General features: G+C 35.7%; 1 protein-coding gene across 3 annotated transcripts; it reads left to right on the plus strand.

Annotated features, from left to right (window-relative positions):
- Positions 1-1658: 1658 nt before the first annotated feature.
- Positions 1659-14097, plus strand: LOC127864084 (thiopurine S-methyltransferase-like). 3 transcript variants are annotated; one of them, XM_052403782.1, is made up of 9 exons: positions 1659-1727; positions 7400-7497; positions 8258-8392; positions 8641-8767; positions 9181-9233; positions 10198-10272; positions 10697-10782; positions 11428-11472; positions 12355-14097. In XM_052403782.1, the coding sequence occupies exons 2-9, from the start codon at positions 7430-7432 to the stop codon at positions 12525-12527; spliced, it is 762 nt and encodes a 253-aa protein (XP_052259742.1). In that variant the 5' UTR covers positions 1659-1727; positions 7400-7429; the 3' UTR covers positions 12528-14097. The 3 variants fall into 3 exon arrangements, with proteins under 3 accessions (XP_052259742.1, XP_052259740.1, XP_052259741.1); XM_052403780.1 differs by lacking the exon at positions 1659-1727 and adding an exon at positions 1755-2408; XM_052403781.1 differs by lacking the exon at positions 1659-1727 and adding an exon at positions 3311-3370.
- Positions 14098-25550: the final 11453 nt, after the last annotated feature.

Here is a 25550-nt window from a genome sequence, read left to right on the forward strand (position 1 = left end):
GGGGCAATCGACACATGTATTGTTTACTTTGCACTACAAAGTTTTTACACTGAATTGAACAAGCCCACGCTTTCCATGCGGATAAGCGGATAATCTGACGTTACACAGTTATTCATATCAGCAATTTTTACGCGCGCTTTCTAGAACAAAGAATTAATGTGACAAAAATGTGCAATTAAACGGTGTAACATTTTATGTGTACTTAACTAAAAAATATTTAGAACTAGTAATACTAGTATTCGGATACTTATTGCTAGTTTATTTTTCTTGATTAAAACTACTAATAATGTGCGTTTTTGTTTTACAGGAGAATTTTTTTTTAATACGAAGCTAAAAATGAATGAGTTTTATATATGAAAGTGACTGAAATTTGAAAAAACTGTGAACTCGTGTACAAGGACGAAGTGTTATCCGGCTGATGGTATAAATAGTAGTTATTCGCAGTGGTAATGGCGGAAGCGCGAAAATTAGACCTCCGCGAATTTAAGTGATTCCACGGGATAGTGTATTTATTTGTAAAATATATTTTATGTCATGTTTTCATTTCAAGGGTTCTATAAGAACTTGTTAACTGATTGTTTACTGACGGTATTCATAACTGAAATAAAAATATGTCAAAGCAATCAATTTTGTATTTACTATTGTTTTTATTTTGTTATTATTTACACGTTACAAATCCAGTAATTTATATCGAGGGTTAATAAATACTGTAGATCATCTTAGCTCAACGATAAGGTCAGATCAATAACGTAAAGACCTTTGTCTTGTGAATATGTAACAAATCCAGACGAGTCGAACATTCAACGGAAACCCGCCATGCTGAAACACATGTGTGTAGTTAAATGAAAACATGAACATTTTTCTTCCTTACATCATTGCAATTAACATGACATGAGCAATGTTTAAATTTAAGGACAAAGTTAAATAAGTCGTAATAATCGTTTACATGATTATTTGAACCTTAGTCAAGTTGCATTAGTAAATAAGTACTGTTATTGAATAATAATTGTTATTTAATGCTTTTCGATGGTTTATAGAGAAATATCAGTGAATTAAAGCTGATATTTCACTGTTTCAAACAGTGAAAAATAACAGTGAACATTTTCGATAATTTTCATTGTTTTAACGGCACTATTTTTAGATAACTTTGTTTCCCAATTGTGACCCCCAATTAAAGGAAATTTTAACAAGGGTTACTACTCTAATTTGATGTTTATAAAAATATACGGATGGGCTTTCTTTTAAAATACACGGGGAAGTCCAACGGGGAATTATATAGTCCAGAATGGCAAAAAAATCATTTGTAAGCATAAAATAAAAAATAAAATGGTATGATATGGTATGAGACAGTATTTTAATAAATTAAAATTCAACACAACACAAAACAAGTAACGAGTGATCATAGAAAATATATTTTTTCTATGATCACGAGTGAATAAAAATCGATATTCCAACAAATCCAACAAATATCCTCTATTTATTGAATAATTTATTATCAGATACGATCATGTCACGATTTGATTCACTTGCGTCGCAATATAAACTTAATGGCGTCCCTTTGATGGTTTGCACCAATTGAATTCTTCTTGATACTAGTGATGTTTTTTTCGCGTCATTTGTTACGTTTGTACGATCTACAGGTATCGATTAAGATAAGTTATCTACCTTGTTTTACAAGTTGCCGCTAAAGTTCTCAATCTTGACCTAGGGTTACGAGCCAGTATCAGGTATGTTCATTTACGCATGAATTGCATTTATTTGATCATAAATACACGTTGCAAAGCATTAAATAAGCAGTCACGTAATTGTGTTATAAATATGGCGAATACTAACGGGCATATTTAACCAAGTTACGTTTAACTTGTTTCATATAAACCTATTTGTCTAAGGATGTGTCAATCGTTATACATCGACTATTTCCGGAGTCCTCCGAAAGATAAATCGTCTTCTGCGGCTGTTCAAGCCTGTTGTATGCGTTTTAACCTTAAGCACATGTATAGGTCCCAGATACAAACGTATGCATTACACCCTTAAAGTGAAGTGGATTAACGCTTAGAGAGTCATTCATGTTCGAAATGTTCAATTTCGTACTCAATTAATACAACTCACAATTAAACTATTAAAAGTAGTTTTTGTACGAGAGTACCATTTATACTTTTAATAGTTTAATTGTATACGCCAAACGTGAATACTTTATCGCATGTTCCAGACTTCTGTTAGTAAATGCTTCAGTGGCGTAGCCAGAGACATTTTTAGGCTGAGGCAGTTAATCGACCCCTTGGAAATGTGTGTTGCATTGACATTAATTGACAAGCTCTGCGTTAATTGCGTGTCTTCGTGTTGTCTATGATATGACTTTAAGTTACTCTGCTTTCCTAGCGCGTCCCAAGTGCGTCCAATTTTCACTTGTGAGCAGCTTTGAATTGCACTGTTAACGTGGATGACGTGTGACTATTGCACATTCTCAATTTCATTTCATTCGTTAAACTTACCAGTCATACTTTGTTTACGTATAGGATATTTACTTCCGTGTTTCGGTCAGACTCGCTCAAACGCTTGCGAACTTACGACATATAAATACGGTAGCCAGCGTCTGCTTGATCAAGATCGGCGTGAATACGCATGCGCCAATCAGTTTTACTTTTAGCGTGAAAACGGTCGGACTTGCTTTTTAGTCTTAAAGGGGCCGTCCAACAGATTTTGGCATGTATTGAAGCTTGTCATTAAATGCTTTAAATACTTTATATTGATAAATTTAAACATTTGAAATATAAATCTCCAGTAAGAAAAACAAGAATACAAGTTAAAAAAAGGAAAAAAAGTAACCCTCAACAGGGTTCGAACCACTTACTCCTGGATTCCAGAAGTCCTGGAGTAAAAAGCCTCCTGCATAGACCACTCGACCATCCACGCTCACATTCAGAGCGGATGTATTGTTTAGCTATATACGCTATCCTCGTAGTTTCCCAAAATATCGAATCGCGTCGATACGACGCTTTAACTGTTGGACGGCCCCTTTAAAGTTCGTAAGAAATTTGGATTTTTGTTTGAAGTTTTTAAGTGGTTTCTAGTATTTAACCATGGCGGAAGCTTCGCTTCATGTGGTAGATGATTCTAATTCACAGGAACATGGCAATTTCACACTTGTTCGAAAACACGTGCTTCATCGAAACCGAATGTTCGTGATTTGGATAAGAGAATTTCGGATATGGAAGCAAAGTTTGATTCCAATAGTGAAAACATTCTTCAGTCACTGGAAACCGTGAAAAATGCACATTTATCAGGAGGTTCGGCCTCGCTGAATAGTGCAAATAAACAGTCAACAATGGGTTTAGCCCAGCTGATAGCTGTTTCCGGGGATACTGATTCGGTGAGTAGACCCCGTCGTTTGATTAATTTGAATAACGATATTGACAATGAAATTGTCTCTGATGACATTTTGTCCCTTCATCCACGGGATCAAAAAAGACGAGATTTGCTCGGTCTTTGTGAGAAAGGCACCTCAGCTCATTCTGATATTTCTGTTTGTTCTTCTGAAAGTGGTCTGTTTAAACAGTATACAAACCCTGAAACACGTAACATGCTGTCAGAATTGTTTGGCTCTAAGCACTCAAAAAAGAAGGGGGGGGGCAGGTTTAGTACTAGATGATTACCAGATTTCCATACTGTCACATTCTTGAAGAACTGACACTCCTGACAGAATGTCTGCTTACAAGAACGAGTATAGAGTGTGCTTTCCTGTACATGAGCAGAGCAAGTCCATGTTAGATGTTCCCTGTTTGGACGATTTATAAGAATCTATGTTGCAGAAATGTCATGGCAATAAAATGACAAAAAGCTGGGGCAAGAGTAGGCAATTGTGCACTCAGCCTTTGAAGTCTATTGCGACCCTTAGTTATCAAGGTCAGTTGGCTTCTCGTTTAAACATTATTGCAACATGCTACATGCAACAGGTATTGGGAAATGTATTGTCAATTTTGATATCCGAGGCAACAAACATGGATAAATCTGTACAAACTGTACGTGATTTGTTTCACATGTCCAACAAAGCGTTGGATCAAGCTGGTAGAGCAGGTGCGTTTCATCATTTGGTAAGACGCAAAGCGGCTGTTACTGATACCTTTTTGAGCACTTTGAAAGACATTCATTCCAAAGTTATGTTTTTACCTTTATCTTCAGAGGGTGTATTTGGTTCTGGATTACATTCTAAGCTTACGAGCAGGAAAGAACAGAAAGATCAGATGAATGATCTAATGCCAGAATTCTTTGATAAACCTGAGAGAAAATTTGTCTCAAATGCATATGATACAGTAAGGTCTGCCTACAAGAAGCCAAGACTTTAGTACAATCAGTCAGGGCGACCTAAACCAAACTATCAGCTGTCATACTCGGCAAATAAAGAGAATAGGCATAAGCAGTCTTTTTCAGTGTCTCGCAGTCAGGGACCAAAAGAGAAGAAAGTTTCTGTAACTCCATCCTTTCGGATCCCCAAAAAACAATGACAGGGTAAGCAAATCATTGTCTTTAAATCATCAGATACCGGTAGGGGGTCGCCTCAAATATTTTCTACCAAAATGGGAAGAAATAACCACCGATAAATGGGTGTAAGACATAATAAGAAAGGGATATTCTCTGGAGTTCTGAGAAATTCCCACAGGTTCAGGGGTCAAACTGACAGTAGTTCCTCCAAAAAACGTACATATTATTACAAACGAAATTACATGTCTTTTAGAAAAAGATGCTATAGAATTGGTTCCTGTTCATCAACACAATCAAGGTTTTAACAGTACCTTTTTCTTAGTTCCAAAAAAGGATGGAACAATGAGACCAGTAATAAATTTGAGGCCACTCAACGGGTATTTGATAAAGAAACACTTAAAAATGGACACATTAGCAAAGGTTATAAACATGGTAAAACCGAAAGATTGGGCAACTTCAATAGATTTAAGCGATGCATATCTTCATGTGCCAATAATTCCGAAACACAGACAATTTCTAAGATTTGCTTTTCAAGGCCGTTGTTACCAGTGGAAAGTAATGTTTCGGACCGTCAGTAGCACCCAGGATGTTTACCAAAATAGTAGCAACAGTAGCAGCCTATTTGAGAATCTTAAATGTTCGATTGGCGGTGTATCTGGACGATTGGATGGCATTGAATCAGTCCAGAAAATTTTTGTAGGCAAACAGGGACACATGTCTGAATCTTCTTATACCACTAGGTTTTATTGTCAAATCAAGCATATGCAATAGATGCACTAAGCATTTCGTGGGAGGGGATGTTTGCCTATGCATACCCCCAGTATGTCTAATTCCACGAATACTGAGATATATGTTGCAATTCCATTGTCAGATAATTCTCATAGCGCCACAGTGGCAGAAGAGACATTGGTACACAGACATTCTGAAATGGTACTGGTAGCACCTCCAAGAAAGCTGCCAAAGATTCCAAATCTACTGGTACAACCAAAAACAAACATAAACCATCCAAATGTGGAAAAACGTAAATTTGACAGCATTGATGCGGTCGACAAGCAGTACAGAAAGATTGGATTTTCTAAAAACACTAGAACCCTTCTCACAGCTGCATGGAGAAAGGGTACACACAAGGACTATTCCAGTAAATTCAGAATGTACAATAGCTGGTGTAGTCCGCGGAAAATTAGTACCTATTCTGCCTCTTTAGTAGAAATTGCTCAGTGTCTGACTGATTTGTATGAAAAAGGTTTACAATATAGCACCATAAATGGCTACAGGTCAATGTTATCAGCAGTTCTTCCTCCTGTAGATAAATTTAAAGTAGGGCAACATCCTCATATTATCCAGTTGTTAAATGGGATATTTAATTCTCGACCATTTAATTAAGACTGGTTTCTGAATGGGATTTGATTTAGGTTTTAAACACATTGCAGAGAAAACCGTTTGAACATATTGCATCAATACCTCTTTAGTTTCGTACTTTCAAAACAGTGTTTTTGATTGCAATTACATCTTTCAGTAGGTGCAGTGATCTACAGTCACTCAGAATAGGCGAAGTTTCTGTAAATATTCAAAGTAAAGATATTACTTTCATTCTTCATGGTTTAGCCAAGCAGGATAGACCGTCACATTATGGAGCCACAGTGTTTTTTCCTTCATTTAGCGAGAATAAGAAACTTGACCCGAAAAGGTGTGTTTACTATTATTTGAAAGCAACTTAACAGTTCAGGAAAAAGGAAAACTGTATCAGGAGAGGATGAAAGCAGACTTTTTCTATCTTTGAATGAACCGCATAAACCAGTATCAGTACAGACAATTGCCAGTTGGATTGTGCAAACTTTGAGATTTGCTCTCTTGGACAATGATGTAAAGATAAATGCTCATAGTACCAGAGCCATTGGCTCCTTTTTCGCCCTTTTTTAAAGGAGCCTCTTTAGATTTAATTATGCAGTCTGCAGACTGGAGTAAAAAGAACACTTTCATTAAGTTTTACCTTGGAGACTGTAATCAAAAGGTGAACGTTTTAGACATTGGAAAGTGAAATTTTTTGAGAAACTTTTAGCGAGCGAGTCGCATGTTATGATTTTTCACAGGTAGTGAAGAGTGTAAAAAGTGTATATATTTAGGGAGATTCTTGAATGGTTATTTTATGGATAGTTTGATACAGAATATCCAACAAGGACAGTCATGGATAGTTGTGGAAGTTTAGAAAACATGACTACACAGAAATTAGCAGTGACACCGCCAAATGAATGAGTATACTGCTTTGAAATCTATCCTATATGTAAACAAAGTATGACTGGTAAGTTTAACGAATGAAATGAAATTCATAAATTTGAAATAAAATTCAAATTTTATGAATGAGTTAAACTTACCAGCCATAATATTACCCTCCACCTCCCCTTGCTTATTTCTGTTTGAGAGAGATTTTAAGTTTTCACTGGGGAAAGTAAAACTGATTGGCGCATGCGTATTTACGCCGATCTTGATCAAGCAGATGCTTGCTACCGTATTCACCCCCGTAAACCCGATATGCTGTGAGAAGTTGGATGTGCTAGGAGAAGTTGCCGATGAATTTCGGTCGGGTAAGTAAATCCAGTTCTATTATTGTTTAAAGGCATTTTTAAAGGCAAGCGTTTGAGCGAGTCTGACCGAAACACGTAAGTAAATATCCTATATGTAAACAAAGTATGACTGGTAAGTTTATCTCATTCATACAATTTGAATTTGATTTCAAATTGTATGAATTTGTCTTCCTGTTTGTTGACTATAAACTCAGACAATAATGATTAAGTAGAAAGAAAGTATACGACACCATTACCGGCACCAATCTGTATTATTATACTATTATTGTACCACTTATTTATCAAATACATTTCTATTAACTATTGAATCACATCCGGGGACTTCCTTCCCATTCAAGCCACTGTTGAACAGCTGCTGGAGTGTTAAGATGTCAGCCAAAGATGCCAAAACAGACCTGGATGCGGGCGTGCTTAACAACTCGGAATGGGTCAAGAGGCGAGTATAAGCTGGGGCCACATTGGTTTTCGTGTTTAAGGATTTTATGGTCACTGTTGTAATACCATAAAGTAATAATGTTAAATGATTTCATAGTCACTTGTTTAATACAATAGAGTTCTGTTGCGAGCACAGTCTATTCTTTTCAACGCCGTATTTCATTAAATGACTGATGCTTTCGTTTCTTTTTTTACTATGTTGCTTTTTTTCTTATAACATACATGTCGAGTATGGCTATTTTACCTCTAGGGAGAGGACGGAAGATAATACCGACACTGTGTAGTTATAAAATGTGCGTCGTTTGTACCGACGTTTAAATTATGTTTAAGAACGTTGAAAATTGCTTAACTTTATGTTGCGCGTAATTGAAATAAATACACCATTCAAATTGAACTGAAAGCGCAAATGAATGCACCATGTCAGTCTTGTTTTAAAATGACGTCATGAGAGTGCCACCATTCATTTTGTATATATGCATTGTAGATTTTCTCCTACCATCTCATTGTTGAAAAACATGTATCGTCATGTGAAGTGAACTATCTTGTATTTTTAAACGGAAACGTAAGAATGCACGGGCAGTATGATAATACAAATATATATTGTTCAAACACACTTTTGGAATTTTGCTTTTTTAAGACCTCTCTAAATTTCAACAGCTGGACGAGTATGCATTTACTATTGAACAATAACATACATTTTCAAATTTACTGTGTATGTATTGACTATTGAACAATAACCGACAATGCTATATTACCTGCAGATGGGGGGTTGGAGACACCGCCTTTCACCAAGGTGCCCATGATCCCTTGTTTGACACGCACGGAGACATGATGTTCGAGGGCGGTGCGAAGTCCGTGTTTGCGCCACTGTGTGGCAAATCGCTGGATCTGATCTGGTAGGAGGCGCGCCTAATGTTCTGTTGATGATTGGATTTACGTTCTGCGAAGTTATTTATGTTTTAGATTAATTTCCAGTTCTGAGAACTGTTTGCAAAGGCCCAAATCTGCATTGGCCTTCGAAAAGAGGTGGGGCCCGTGTTTACATGCCTTAGCATCACAATACGCAACTAATTTTAGTTCTGTCAGTGTACGAACATTTGTCAATGTGATTGCTATTTATATAGTGCATGTATCATTATTTTAGGATGTATGATCGGGGTCACACCGTGGTTGGCGTGGAGATAGCAGAGCAGGCGGTCCAGGAACTGTTCTCTGAGAACAAGCTTGATGTTCAAGTGCAGCAGGTAGAGGGAGTTGGGCCGCTGTACAAGGTATGTACACTAAATGTCAAAGTGTAGCGGGGGCGGAGCTTGCAAAGCAGGTGTTTCTTCTCGGAGAACAATATGGCAATCATGGAATACATGGCAAACATGTATATAAGTTTTTAAGAGCCTGGGTTATTCTGTTGTCTAAGCCTTGAAGAATAAACGTTTAATTTTGTAAAACAATAGCCTAATATACTCTACTTGCAAACAAAACATAGAGTGATTTATTACCCAGAAATAGACTTATTGTAGAAACAAAAGGAAAATGTTTTTATGGTCAGCCTATAAGTTTTTAAGTTTAACCTTGCTTTGACGGTGTTGACCTCCACCTTGGTTACATGTATTAATTTGAAATAAATAAGCTGAGTTACAAGGTAATGGTAGATGCCCCAGTTTAGAGTTGTCTCTTTTATTCACAGAGCACGGACGGACGGCTGCAAGTGTATGTCGGAGATCTGTTTGATTTGACCAAGTAAGAGCAATACTGAGACGCGTTCTGAGAAAACTGGGTTAAATGCATGTGCATTTGCGTAAAGTGTCGTCCCAGATTAGCCTGTGCAGCCCGCACAGGCTAATCAGGGACGACACTTTCCGCTTTAATGGTATTTTTCGTTAAAAGGAAGTCTCTTTTTCACGAAAATGCAGAACGCGACTCTAATGTTTTTTCACACGACGTGCCTAAAAAAAATCTATTTGTTTCAAACCAGAAACTTTATCACAACCTTCGGGCACACTGTTAGAAATTATCAACGTTTATTTTCCTCCTCACTTTATTCACGTTGAAGTGCGTGTATTGCAGAATATTTTTACAGATTTTACAACTTACGATATACCATACAATTTATACGGAATATTACGCTTTTCAATTGTTCCATGTGTTTGTATCAGTCGAGTGGCTTGTGTGATGACGAATGTCACGAGATGCGGAGCCTCGAGTGTGATACGAAATAGCGCAAGCCACGAGACTGATACAAACACTTGTAACAATTGACTTACGTAATATTCCTATTATTATTATATACAACTTTGAATCACTTAAGTTACAAAAATGAGTTTAAGCGTTCATAATTAACCAAGAATGCACTTATAATTTTCTGCATTCAAAGTTACGTCATTAAAAGTAGTCCGGCTAGTATGGTTATACGGAATTGGAAAACTAGCGAGAAGCATAATACGGGAATTATTTCTGTGCAGTGATATTTTACCGATTGATACAACTTGTATTTTTGGGGAACATAAAGCAGGTATATAATAAAGCATTGTATCGATTTGAAATTATATATCTCTTGCGATTCTATTTATGCCACGCCTGTACGCTACTAAATCTTACACACCTGGTGATCGACCTAAAATCATTATGTAAGTTAGTTATTGGTTTTATATGTCAATAAAACTGTACAACAATAGTAATGCATGAATTAATTATATATTTTTAGAGATCGCTTGGGCGAGTTTGACCGGGTCTGGGATTCCAAGTCCATCGTGGCCATCAACGTGGTGGATCAGGAAAGGTGATGATTGTATTATCAGAAACATAAAAGTTTTATATTTCGCTGTGACGTGCCTCCGTTTCGGACCTCTTTCGGCATTTTACGAGCAGTTTTACAAGGCGGATTGTGTTTGTTTTGTCCATGTGGATTCTTCCGCAACAACTAAACGGATTTAACACATTTTAATGCCAATTATATCAGGATTATACATTTTACATAATATAAAATATTTATGCTCATTTAGCAAGTCCATTGATGCCATTCTTGTAAAGGACATTACCAATAGAAACGCAGAGACACATTAAAACAACCTCAATTAACGCACATACGTAAAACAACTACATGTATATGAAACAACGTCGCAACTTGTGACTGGTTAGCAATATAATTGTTTACTTGAACGCTTAACATGCACGTGTTTCACACCGGATGTTCTCGTTGATAGGTACCGCGACCTGCTTCTGTCGTTTCTGAAGAAGGATGGGCAGTATTACCTCATTACCATTGACTATGACCCCGTCGTCTGGCCAGGTACGCAGTGAACTTTCAACGTCCCTTACGATTTTCCAATGCCAATGAACATTAAATGTTCAACTTTCAGATTGGTCGCAAATAAAATAAACCCCAATTTAATTTTGCAGACACTCATATGATATTGTAAATAACTATACAAACCTGTGCTCCATAATTAAATTGCTTTTATGTTAGAAACGAAAAGTGCACATGCATTTCTTACAGCAAAGAGTTCAACTGTCAAAGTATTGCTAATATTAAAACCACGTGGTTTTATGCCTTACATCTATCACATGGCGCATTTATCATTGCTTGTTTATATCGATTGGTGATGTCATTTTATCCTACGACATCTGTACGAAAATGTCAATTATCGATGCAAGTTTAATGCCATTTTATATGCAAACCCAAATTATTTAACACAGTATTGTATTTGGGATCAGCCACTTTTGTTCAGTGGAGTTGGATTGTTTCTCACCTACCTTTCCTACCCTTTATTGTTTTAATATGGACTTTGTATTAGTATGATGATGACTTAAAACAGTTTATCAGTATACTATTTAAGGTAAGAATTTGTATTTTCAATGATATGTTTATCTGTTGGCCTGATTGCACATCTCTGTTGTTATACACTTATTACGACTGCAAGACCGTGTTTTTCAGGACCGCCACACAACATCACGGATCAGAGGGTCAGACAATTGTACGGTATGTGAGAAATAAGTATTTTTTCTGCTAAACTGATACAGGCAATGATATGACTTAATTTCTTTCTCAATCAAATGTCGACCTTCTTGTAACTACAAAGCGATGCAATACATATTATCATAATATAGACAGGTAATGGCGTATGTAATAGTTTATGAATTGTCTTCAAAAGGTATAAGGAAGATATATTTCATATTATTTTTTCCATATTATGTAACCATCAATACTGTAATATGTATTGAAACTGAGTATACATCGGTTTGGAAGTTTTTTAAGGGAACTGACCAGCTTTTCTTCACCATAAGTTCTCTAAATATCCTCCCCATCCCGACACCCTCCCTCCAAATTGTCATGCACGCTTGTATTTCAAATGAACATGGTCTGTTATTTGCTATCTTAAGGAATTATTTATTCTATAATATGCAACCTCAGCTTGTTTATATATATATCTTTAACGGTTGCAAATTGCCATGACGATTTCTTTTTAATATGAACTTGGGAAGAGGACAACGACAACGAGCGAGGCATGGTATACGGGAGATAACCTGGGATATGGTTGGGTTAGGGTTAGGGGTCGGGTTAGGGTTAGGGTTAAGGCTAACCCTGAACCAAACCCGACTCCTAACCCTAACACCTACGATAACCCTCTAACCTCCCCATGCGCATTACAATATCATGCCTCGCTCGTTGTCGTCCGCTTCCCCATGAACTTATTCATGGGCTACATGATGATATTGATCTTATTTCTGTTGCAATTTGTTTGAGGTTAAAACGTATATGTCGTGGACTAAGAATTCGTTTAATTAACAAGAAAACATTTTAGATGTGAAATATATACATGTGGACAATATAACACTTATTGTTTATAATCATCTAATTAAGGTGAATACTGCAACATTGAGGTGATTCAAGAATCTAACCTTACCGGCATCAGCAATCCGGACAACAAAGCATCTGGTGGCCACGCCCCGCCAGCAGAACCGAATTCTGTCGGTGCGGCATTAAGAACATCCTCGTATCTTTATGAGCGATATTATAAAATGGCGTTCAAGTGAGACAACTCAGTGCATTGACCACTTTATGTTCATACTTAAGTGGAATTAAAAAAACACACACACACAATCAAGACTCGCACAAATCGTAACTATCACTGCTGAATCAGTACGCATGCGCATGTATTTTGAATCTGCTCATTTACCGGTGTGTATTAATATTGTCCAGTGTACTGTTAATAAATTAAAGCCATAACAGTTTAAAAACGTATTAAAACGTATTAAAAATCCCCACAACTCATTGCATACCACAGTGTTATTCGTCGCCATGCATGTACTTTTGTTTGTGTATAAACTACGCTAATTTCGGTTATAAACTTTGCAAATTCACATGGCCTGCCATGTGGTGATTATTTCGACTTTTGGCCATTACAAATTGATCATATTTGTCGGATGTGCCGCGTCTAACAATCGTTAATGAAATAAAGATATTATTATGATTTTATTGTACTTAAATGGTCCATTTGCCCCGCATCCAAATTTTATAAATGCAGGGCTGTTTTTTATTCGTTTCGTTATGTTTAAGCTTTCATATTTCATAGACTGTTCATCTTTCGTTTGGAGTACCGGTATTTAATTAACTGAATGCGGCTGGCAAATCTGTTCAACAAATATGTAAACCATATATTGTGTGCGCTTTGCACTATTTTCTGAGTAAATTAAAAATGAAATACACATATGTTTATTTCACTCGCTGATAAGGTTTGGGGTAAAAGTCCGTCGAACAGCTAATCAAATTGTTCTGACATAAGTGCACTAGAGTCGGACCTGCTTCCTCCGTTGTTGACCGCCAGCCTGTCAATGCAGAGTTTGTGAGTTATCTCCCGCTACCTCCGTTGTTGACCGCCAGACTTCCAATGTAGAGTTTGTGAGTTCTCTCCCGCTACCTCCGCTGTTGACCGCCAGACTGTCAATGCAGAGTTTGTGAGTTCTCTCCCGCCCCTGTCAGCCATTTTGGTCAATGGTGTCTACGGCCAGTTTTGCTAACCGTCTGATTCAAGAGTTAAGGGCAGTTTTCAGCTACCGACAAATGCATGTACATTTATTGCTGTGTAACCACTAAGGTAGGCTGAGACTGCGCAGGAGAGTGTATGAGTACTGACAACCGCCGTTTTATGACCGAAATTTCGTTATATGTAGCGTAAATACAGACACCATGTTTCAAGCGACTTTAATTTTGATGTATAAGAGTCGATCGACCGTCTTCTTGGGACAGTATTTGTAACGGAAGATTTTTTTACGTTTCAGCATCTTTGATTCATCGTTCAGCCTTGTGTATTTTTTTTAAGTAAACTGGCAGGATAGGTGCATACTTCTTAGTGCCTGAGGACACATAAAGTCGAAGTCATGGTCATCGGGATCGATAGGATCATTCTTTTCTAAAATGCTCTGCGCTCGCTTCAAGACCAGATAGATCAAACAATTATCCTGGAGCAAGTTATTTATCAAACAAGTAATTCAAGAAACAGAATGACAACACGCATTTTAGTGTGATATAATAGTATAGTTTTCATTCAGTTTTTTCTAAGACAAGAATATTGCTTGAACACTATTAAATAAACAAATCCTCCGAGTACAACGTCTCTGTGTAAAAATGCTCCATGCCGTAGTTTATCTGTGATACGGTCTTTTAGTTGACACCCACTACGACTTTAGGTTCAATATTTGCGCCTGTTAAGGTAGGCCTTTGCCTACGTGGTTTTCCTGATATGAAAAACTGCCATTTACCTTAATGGATGCCTGTGGCTTGGTATGGTTGAAAGTCTTTAAATAGTTTGTTGTTTTTTTAACAACGAGTTTTCAGTCGTTCTGGGAAAACTGTTCTTAATGCATGTGCTTAAAATATCATCTCACAATAGACTTTAAAGTCCGCACATGCGTTTTAAGTACGACACTTTCCGCCTTACCTGGACTTGTGTATAGAAGAGACCTCCTGTTTGTTTCAGCTTATTATTATAATATATAAGGGGATTTAAGTAGTGAATTATAAAGATTACTTACTAAAGATTATGTATAAGAGACATCACCAACATACAATTTCAGGTAATGCGGAACAAGTATTATATTTTTAACTTAAACTGTGTCACAGGCAATGATGCCCTTACGACATATTTTTGGTCGAAGACAAGTGCACTATTCTAGTATATGATACGATTGACAAAACGGCCATAATTCTGCATAACCACGTTGCAGCAACATTTCCTTTCTTAACAATCATTTACACATACAGGTATTTAAACTACAGTTTGATCACAATCCGCCGAGCAATTAAAGAGAAGTTGAAAATACCGCATTTTATTACTAAATATTCTATTGAGGAAAAAACTAACAAGGATTCATACAGCCAAAGCGATCATGTACACGTTAAGGTCATTTAACTGTGAATGTTTAAGTGACGTTCATGTAGTAGTTAAGGAGGAGTTGAAAACAAAGGGCCATAATAGTGCCGACTTTTTTGCAGCCGCACGTCCTTTCTATACGATCAAATACACACTGAGGTGATTCATTTGTGAAAGTATAAGCGAGATTAACCCAGTAGATCAATAGGAGTTGAAAACACACAATTTACATGTAGTCTATAGCGAAAAAACAGACAGAGGGCCATAATTCTTACGCAGCCAAAATAATTTTTACGACCATTAAAAAATTTATGCATCACGTTAAACGTCTCATTATGTAGATACTCTAAATTGCATGATTAATTTTGTTTCGCGAGTTCAAATCACACTGTGTAGGTGTTGCGTACAAATATGTTTGGTCTTATTACGTGTTTCTTAATGCTTTGACTGTGCTCAATATTGCTATTCTAAATAGGCATTTACAGATAGAGGGCAAGTGTTTTCTTGCAACATGCGCGTATAATAGACTGTCAAATTCTAATTCTAATTTTAGTTGTGTTTTGGCAACTACTTGTAAACTTGTAAACGAAGATTTGGAGTCAAATGCCAATTAAAAGAAAATAAATTGATGTTGCACAAATGCACTAAATACTATATTTACTTCTCTGGCACTATGTCTATTCAAGTGGTTTATTTATACATACAACTACTATGTATACAGAACTGGGTTTTTACCTTAACTTAACTTACAGAACTTTACTTACAAGATTACATGAACTCTGATCTGAATATAGATGATGTCGTGTTATTATTATTTGCTGATGACTTTGCTATTTTAGGCAAGTCACCTGCTCAAGTTCAATCACATTTGGATAAGTTATTTTTATATTGCAATTCTTGGGGGCTTGAAGTTAACATTGCAAAAACTCTGCTTCGGAAGAGGGGTGGATTAAAATAAAATGATAAATGGACATACAATTGTAATGCCCTTGTTGTGGTTGATATTTTTTAACTATTGATGAACAGTGTTGAATTAAACAGGATTTTTTTTTTATTTAACCAGGATCATTTGGTTGGTAAAGACATTAAGGCAATGATGACACTATTGTTTAAATGCAATTATTCTGAAAAAAAGTAAAAACAATAAAAATAATGTGTCCGTTTTTTTTAAATTCTTATGTGGGTTCTTTATTAAATTATTCTTGAGTAGTTACAAAGTCAGATGATATTTAACCTTACATTAAAAATTTTGCAAACGATTGTTACAGGTTAATATAATTTATTTTGTGTAAGATTAAAAGTCTCTGCACAACCGTTGAGAATCCAAACTGGCAGACACGCTCAGAATATCTTTCTACGAAAAGTACATCATTGTCTATGTTTAAATGACTTCGATTTAGAAGATGAATACCATATTATATGTATATGCCGCTGTTTCACTGAGTTATGAAAAAAGCCGTGTATTGTATATCATCCTATCTGAATAAATTTCATGTGACAAATCAATATTTTATAATGTATGCAAAGTTATCAAAGAAGCTTTTGTGATAAGAAACGCGATTCTGAATAATACTGTTTAATAAACGTTAGAACCTACGTGTTCTTACCATCTATATTATTTATATGTATTTTTAAGTGACTATATCATGTTATGTAATGTTATGTTGTTCTACCTAGTTACTTTACATAGAATAACATGTGTATTTACGCATGAAGACGATGTACTTATGCATAAGTCTGAATAAACTGTATGTATGTCTTTCTATAAAATGGGATATACCGTATTTTATGTGGTTTTACAAATGTGAATCGTCACTGTTGCATATTTTGAAATATTTTGAAATATTTTTTATATATATTCAGCATCACACAGTTATCAATTTATTAAATATATAATGCACACATTTGACATAAGATTGAGACAAAATATGTAAGTGTTTAAAGTAATTTCATTTTTGGCGAATTTTTACATTTTTTGACGCCATTTTATATAACGTCAGTTATGACGTCATCATGTACAACGTCATTTGACGTTTAAAAACGTTTTCTTTGTTATTTAAATTGTGCAGTCAAAAGACGTTAACATGTAGTTAACATAATATGATAATAGGTGCTACCTAATTTACGGGCAAAAGCTTATTTGATGTTTGTTAAAGATAACACGGGTAATATATGTCTGCACATTATCATGCAACAAAACATTCAATTTCTTTACAAAACAATATGTAATTTAGCAAAGCAATAAAATATACTTTTTTTTAATCTTAAACAAGTTTATGAAGCTATGCTTTATGTATAGTAACCTCTGGTACTGTTTTCAAACTCTTAAACATGTATTTCAATTTTTGTTTACTTTTAAAAACAATGTTAGAATTAAAAAAAAAATCTCGCGAAACTGTGTTTTATTGATGTTTGCCATTATGCAGGGATGCCATTTATGTATTAGGGCGAGATTATTTCTAAAACGATTTTGTTTAACTTAAGCATAAAAAAGAAAGGTGCCGTACTTCATTATTTTGGTCCCATGTCTAAATCATCGACATCGTAAATGTATCCCCTGCATATGTAAATGAAAAACATTTTGTACTTAATTAATGTTAATAAACATATAAATGCAACAATGCTTGCGGGAGTGTTTGCATCTATCTTGAAAGAAGTGCATAGATCTCATTCACTGCGCAAAACCTTTGGCTTTGGACACAATACTCTTTGCATATCTTCCGCACTGTTAGAGCTTATGTCATGAAATGTGGTAAACTTATTGTATTTTTCTGAATCCTCAGGAATTAACAGTTGGTAAAAATTATCGCTTATGGCATACACAGATTGAACATTACTAGGTTGGTGCTAAGGAGAAAATACTAGTAGCAAAAATTTAGATTTATGATAAAGACCCACATCATAAGCTTAACGCTAAATATATGAGTGTACCTGTCACTTTATGTGTGAGACAAAAAATAAACAACAACATACTTATTATCACGAATTTACTGTTATCAACAAGAATTGTTTTACAAGTAAATAATTTACCAAACCATATTTAAATAAAATACAATCAAATATTTTTCACCTGAATTTAATTTAATCATATCGTTTATTTTCATTTCATTTAATTCATTTTCATGTTTTGAAAGTGAAGATATTCAGTCATTATGGAATGTGGCATTAAACATATAAACAGCAGCTGCGTATTGCATGTGAATGAGGCAGTTTCCACATGAATATGATTATAAAATAACAACCCGATTATTAAACTGCATGTACATCCCAATTGATTAAGGTCAAGTTTTTGTATGTTCAAGCTCATAAACAAAATAACCCATTCAGTATGTTCATTTATACCCTTATCTTCTCGTCCTTGTTTCTGTGCACTCAACACATATAGTATTAGACACACTGTTATGAGTTTGCATATATTCTGATAAGTTCCTACCACGCGTTTGTTAGTTCAAAAACACGCTCAGTCATGGCACTAAATGTCAATGAGTTGACTTCATCAAAGATGTAGAACCAAAAAAAAATACTCCACTTATCCAGTACGCCTTCTATAAAGAAATAATAACAAGCAGTCATCAAGTAAAATGAATACCGTATCCTACACTTTCGCTTCTTATATGGTCTGCAACTAAACTGTTTTTCGCTTATTTGCAATTTTTTCAATGTGTCAGCAAAATAATAATGGTAATACACAACATGGTCTCAGGTGTGTCAAATGAATTTTTAGGCAAGGATTATTAATTATAGGTATAAGTTCAAGTGTACAACACCCTTTTTTGTAATAAAAATATTGCAAAGTGTGCTACTGGCACTGCATTATGCACATTTATATTTAAGCAAAAATTAACATTCATTTATATAATAAACAAGAAATCTGATACTTAAAAACCACTTAGTAGATAGTGTTTAATGTACAATGTTTTACTCAAAGTCATCATCACACAATGAGACAACACAATGGTCTCTAAACAGAGTGTGGCATACATTTTATGAAATAAAACTAGTTATAGAAATACAGAAAAAAACGTCTAGAGCTGCCTGGGAACTATCATTTTTAATATCAACAATTCATTTGACATGCCTGATTGCAAATTGTTAATTTCACTATTCTTTCACATTGTTTTCACACATGATATTTGTTATGCTGTATATTCTTTTTGCTTACAGACATACAGAGTCTCTTCACAATAATTGCAGTTTCTGTACAGTCCACTAACGTTGAACATTACAGAGTCAAAATTGCTAATCTTTCAGTACCGGTCAAGCTTTATAGGTCCAGAATTGCTTCGTTGTTGAGTACAAAGCACGCAGTCAGTTTTGCTCAGCAGAATGCTGCATGGAAAGTGTTAAGTCCAGCATTTGACAGAGCAGCTTCTAAAAGAAAATCAAAGAGAATCCATAAAATGTACATATGAATTAGTTTATTTCCAATGTGTATGTAAGCACAGTTTGATTTTTTACAGTTTAAAACAGTTTGGTACGAAAATGATCGAGTATGAGTCGGAGATGCAATATTGTTTACAATCACAACGTAACTTAATACATCACAAAAGAAAGGGTCTTTAGAATAATCACGTAGAATATACCCAAGAAATAACTCCAAAACTTAATAAAATGATGACTTTTATTTTCCATTAGGTTGACTGAATAATAATCATAATGACCTTAAATTTAAAATCGGCGAAATTTTGTATGTGCCGAAAACAGTTCCCATGCTATCAAAGGTTATCAAAGGTAATCTTTAGCAATATAATTATAGATTGATGTTTTATGTAACTAAACGCAATATTTTAATTGAATAATTACTTACCAATCGAGTGCATTCCATTAATTTATTAAATTTCAACAATGTATAGATGGCATTCATTGTGGAAAATAGACTTGAACGGCCCAAAACATGTAATGTCCAATGGTTGGAGGGCATGAGAACTGTGTGGGGGTAGCACAAACAGAATGACATTGTGCTCTCTTGTCCAGTTGACTATGTAAATGGAGACATGTGAAGCATGGCCATCATATATGAGCAGTATAGGTTGGGAAATGTCACCTGATCCTCGTTGAACAAATTTCAGAAAGTGTTCTTCAAGGTACTTCATCAATACCTCCCCGTTTACCCATCCAGAATCCGACATGGCGTAGTTGGCACCAACTGCTGCATTTTTCAATAGGTCATCGTTTGTCCGTTTTCCCTTGAACACATAGTAAGGGGGTAGTGCTGTTCCGGCCGCATTTACGCACGCTATAATGGTTGTGGTGCCTGTATTCGGAGAGGTGACAGCTTGAGTTTTGCTTGACGAAACTCCTGTGATAACCTTTGATGGTCGATGCTCTGGCTGAATGCCAGTCTCATCCAGATTATAAATTAGATGTGGCTTTCACTTCAGGGAGTACTTGGTACGAATAGCATCCAAATCCCTGAAGTAGCTGTCAATATTCTCCTGTGAGACAGCGGCTGCTCTTGTTGATGAAAGACCCCTTGGTTTAATGACTTTCAGCCTGTGTGTCCATCGTCTCAAGAAGGCATAATACCAGTTGTTGCTTCGTTTGGAGTCAGTTAAACGTCTACCCAGTTTCACAGCCAAATCACCTGCAAGAATGTTCAATTGAGAGCGATTAATGCCATACCCAACCAGGGCCAACCCTTCCAGATGGCTAACAAGCAGTTCTTCTTCTTCATGGGTGAATAATGAATCTTTTCCCCACCTTGAGCTGATCTTGACTTTGTTCAACACTCTGTCCCTCAGTGTTTGTTTTGGCACACCATACATGATTGCTGCTCTATCAACTGGCAAATGGTCATCTTTCACTGCCTTGTATGCACTCATCATCATTTCCCTAGAATATGCCTTGCATTTCATCAGTCTGATAGGTTGTTTCTGAAAAATAAAAACAAAAATGTGTTTCATTGGAATTCTCAAAGTGAACCTTCATTGATTTTAACAATTCAATTAAGGAACAATTGGTTGAGTGTGACCTAAACTTAAGTGTGTTTACAGCAAGTGCTTCGCGCATGCGCAGACCGTCATTTGTGTAAAAATGTCAACAGACGATGTAACATGGGAAATACTCATAATTAGGGGATTTTGTGTTACTTAGAAACAATATAAGGGTAGAAATAGTGTTTATTTGTGTATAAAAATGCATCGGGTTATGGTTAATTGAATTATTTACCTGTTTTTGACGCATTTTCGATCTGTAAAATGAACGCCGATTCTGTCAAACTTTTTACCGGAACGAACTGCAGCGCCTGCGAACGTTCTTTCAAGTGATTTCACGCGATCTCTATAACCACGACACAAAGGGAACCCACGACTCAATGAGAACAAGCCACCAAATATCCACCAGAGTATGCCAGTTTCAATTTTCACTTCTTAATGACGTATTGACGAAAGCAGTGACGTCACACAGACATGTATAGTTGTCGACGAAAGAAACGCGGCCGTTCATGTTGTGAACAAATTAAACTTTTAAACAATTGTTTATTTATGAAAAGGGATAATATTAACTATAGAATAATGGGTTCATTGAAGAAGTTAATTCGAAACTATAATTATTCGATATTGTTAACCGGAATTACGCAAATAATTTAGACGGGTTATCTTTTTTAACATTTTGTTAACAACATCTAGAGCAATTTTCAATTTGCAATGCATTATGGGAAACAGGAAGAGTCACACAGGGGGGCAAACAGACGTATTTTGATCGTAGAAAATCATAAAATGCAAGGAGATAGAGTACCATTACCTACAAAATAATAAATTTCTTGTCGAATTTTTATTGAGGAATACATCTACGTGTCATGTAGCGTTTATCGAAGTGCCTATGTTGCTCCAGCGGTCTTTAATTTTCCATCGCGAAAATAGATGACGTCAGGAATTATTTGACTTGATAGCCTATAAGGTAATGTCTCTCTGTATTTCAGAAAATTGATACAAATAAACGGTCAACGCCCGTTTCGCGGGCTTTTGCCCGTATAATTTCCATTGTTTTGATAAAGGCATTATGCCGAAACGTCAATTAAAGGAGTATAATCAGAGAGATATTATAATTTAATATCCCTTAGCATAATTCAACTGAGCTTATTTATGATTAGTTTAATGATATTTTATTTAGTGTTATTTATTTTAAATTAATATCACATATCTGAATGAAAATGTATCACATATCCAGACTTACAATTTTTTTTTGTAAACATTTTTATACGTCGTAACAATACTATTTTATTCCGCTCACCTGATCACGTAAACTCGTTTTGAAATTAGGTATTACGATCAGCCAACCATATTCTGCTGTGCTACACTTAGAAAAGAATACTTAGGCAATCTGAATTTATGTTCCTAAGCGTTTCATCCGCGACTTTTTTGAATTTGGTGGGTGAATCTTTATTCTTTTAAGCAAATTGCATTATTCAATTTGCAAATACTTTACCATAAATCTGTAGCCAGCCCAACAATACAGCCTTTAATATTTATAGATATTATTTTTATATCGTGTTTCAAAGATAAATTTAACTGATCTCGTTATGCAATATATGTACATGATGTACACAACGAATGTAGATACACAAGTCTAGTACAAACAAAATGAGTACGTATATGTAACATATATGCCCTACGTGTGACTCGAACACTTACCAATAATTAACAGTTGTAGCGGTCAAGTCCAATACTTAAAGTACACAAACACGAAATAGTCAGAAAAACTCTATACTACTCATGCTCTCGCGCACGTTTAAAAAGTGTTCAGGGCAATTGTTAATATAAAAAAATGAACTTTAATGAGAGTTTAAAATACCAGAACTATGAGTAACGCATCTATTTAATAAATAGTGCAAACACGATGTTATATTTTTTAAATATAAGCCGTCGATGTGTCCCTTTATGCATTTTTTAAAGATACCATATTACAATTATTACAGCTATGATACACATTTGCTTTAAGTATTTTCATTGCTATATTACATTAGCAGTCGTTTAAAAACATCTAACGGACCAATTGCAGGATTGCCCTCCTGATGAATTCGTTCCAACACGTCAATAAGTTTGAGGGAGAGATTATTCATTAAAGCAAAATATCCAAGATCAAACTCCCCATTCTCAAATTTTATTTGCGTCAATCTATTGAGAAATTCCAGAAACAGCATCTCCAACTCCATCCTTTTTTGGCTAAACCACAACATCGGCTCCGGTGACGCGACAATGGCCATCCGTATCTTCTCGAATCTAAGTATTACCCTGGGACCTTCGTCCATCATGTCCGTGATATATGCTACCCATTTGCTCTGCAGCGCATCCTCCAACCCACAGGCTACCATTAAATTTCTATCTGGAATCATGTAGTAGCAAAGTTGTTTTTTGTCAATTGCAGTCCTAAGCTGTCTCAGACCGTCATGCAGCCAGTGAAGTAAGCTAAGTTCATGAAACTCTGTTGGTTGTGTGTTTTCAGCTTGCCATAATATTATGTTTTTCAACACGCACGATATTATTTCTTTATTAGTAGGTTTCAGTAAATCTTTGAGGATCATTTTTAGAATAACATAGACTTTAGCTTGTGTTTCATTAAGATTGTTCACTAGCTCTATCTCCCCGATGTTGAAACTAATCCGCCATTCCATGTGCTTGTAATCACTTCCCTTGTGTCCTACCGGGGTTACACAAGCTCCCAATGAAACGACTTTCTGAACTATGACTGGTGACGGCCAATGTCGGGGTCTGGCAGCCCATCGTTGGAGGATGTTGGGGCAATGACAGGGCATTGCTTCTACATTGTCCTGATATATACCTAATCCTACAAGAGGTATCGACGGCCCGGTTGGTTCAGCATAATGCCCAGGTAGAGTTAAATCTCGACGTCTCTTCATATCATCTTGCCATAAACCACTGCTTAACAGAACGTCTCCATATCCATTATCACAAAGAAAATTGTAAATTTGTTCATAACGAATAGTAGCTGGTCTCTCTTGTAAAAGTATACAGTGTCCTGGATATACACTTGTATCCATCCTAAATACGTCTATGTCATCTGGTATAGTGTCAAGATTGGTACCAGCTTCCACACAGAGTACATGTTTCAGTATAAATTAAATGTCCATATCACTTTCAAAATAGACGGTTAGCCCCTCTGCCTTGCTACCTGCTGTGATTATAATACTATCAGTCAATCGTTTATTTATCAGCCTATCTCGCCCCCTATATTTCTCAACTCGCCACCGTCTGATCTCCTCGCCGTATCCCAGCCGGGTCATTATAGTACAGATCTCCACGGTCACACTTTCCACATAATTCTAAAAACATAATTCTGATTGTGGAAAGTAATTCCAATCATACGATACTTGTTAAAGATTGTGTTTACATGCATCAAAAACATAATAAACAGATAACTGCAGATAGTCATTCTCAAAGTGTAGGGATATTATCATATTATTGTTAGAGGCGAATTTCTGAGGATAGAGTATGAATAAAATAATAAAGAGACTGAAACGTGCCAATTCGTTTATGACAATGTGTGGATAATAACGAATGTACTCATATTATTAAAATTTCTTTAAAAGGACTTACCAGAGAGTTATAACTATACCACATTATTCTCTGACTTACTCGAGAGTGACGGCTGTACAGGCCGCTGTGTCTATGATCGCTTCCAGTCTCTGACCGCGTATATATCACGCCTCCTTCTGCCATTTTCAAAGTTGGGAGTAAACATAAATTTGATTACAAAATCCGTGATTCAATAAGAGAAGGCATAATGAAGGGTAATCCTTTGCGTTCATATTTTGTTTCGTATAATTAATGTCTTGTTAAGAGTTTAAGTTCTGATAATCTCGAATTACACGTCAGAAAACGTTAAAAGCGCTCTGTAACCTATTATGCCTCGTCACATTCATTACGCAATATATAAATTTACAAACATACCTGAATAATCAAAAGCCTTAGAGACTATTATCCTCCCTGTTCATAACTGGACTGTGTTTATGAAACACTGAACGTGTACGCTGTATCGTCATACGGGTACAGACAGTCCTGGTCGTATCAATCAACCTGGTTGTAAAAACAAATCAAAACTAATTTCGCAAAACCAAGCGGGCATTCTCCTAGTTGCAATAATCCCACTCCCATCTAATGAGCCTTCGGGTCGCTGTACATTTGTACTCATACACGCTGAAACCATTCAAGAAGACATAGGATTCCCAATGGTGCTATTGTTTGACATTTTAAAAGAAAAAAGTTTTAACTCTTATACGCATTTTTATGTACATCAATCAATCGTTCGATAAAGCTGTAGGAAGAAAATGAATAAAACTCTACAAAAATAACTTCCGATTTGAAAAGTAAGTTTGATTTCAAAACACATGCACAATTAGTTTGACGGTAAGTTGCTGTAGTTTTTAACAATATTAAAATGTTTTTCACTTTCGATAAAAATACAATCGACTTGATTGCCTGCATTAGTAATTCGATGTGTTACCAAATATGTTTGTAATGTTCACCAATAGTCTACTGCCACGACGGATTTAATATAACATTAATCTCGAACAAGTGACACATGCAAATACACACAGAGAGTTAATATAGGACAATTTCGATTTTAAAATCATTCGAAAGGAATTTCGTAGAAGTTAAGTTATATTATTGGGTGGCCATATACACTCGTACTTGATATAAACAAATAATTATTTAATATCAGACACACT

Source organism: Dreissena polymorpha, unplaced genomic scaffold, assembly GCF_020536995.1.
Source record: "Dreissena polymorpha isolate Duluth1 unplaced genomic scaffold, UMN_Dpol_1.0 chrUn104, whole genome shotgun sequence".
NCBI lineage: Eukaryota > Metazoa > Mollusca > Bivalvia > Myida > Dreissenidae > Dreissena > Dreissena polymorpha.

Coding starts and splice junctions, on each gene's coding strand:
- LOC127864084 (XM_052403780.1), top strand. CDS start 2,352: ATGACTTTAAGTTACTCTGCTTTCCTAGCGCGTCCCAAGTGCGTCCAA. Junction 8,393..8,640: donor AAATCGCTGGATCTGATCTG/GTAGGAGGCGCG, acceptor TCATTATTTTAG/GATGTATGATCGGGGTCACA. Junction 8,768..9,180: donor GAGTTGGGCCGCTGTACAAG/GTATGTACACTA, acceptor TTTTATTCACAG/AGCACGGACGGACGGCTGCA.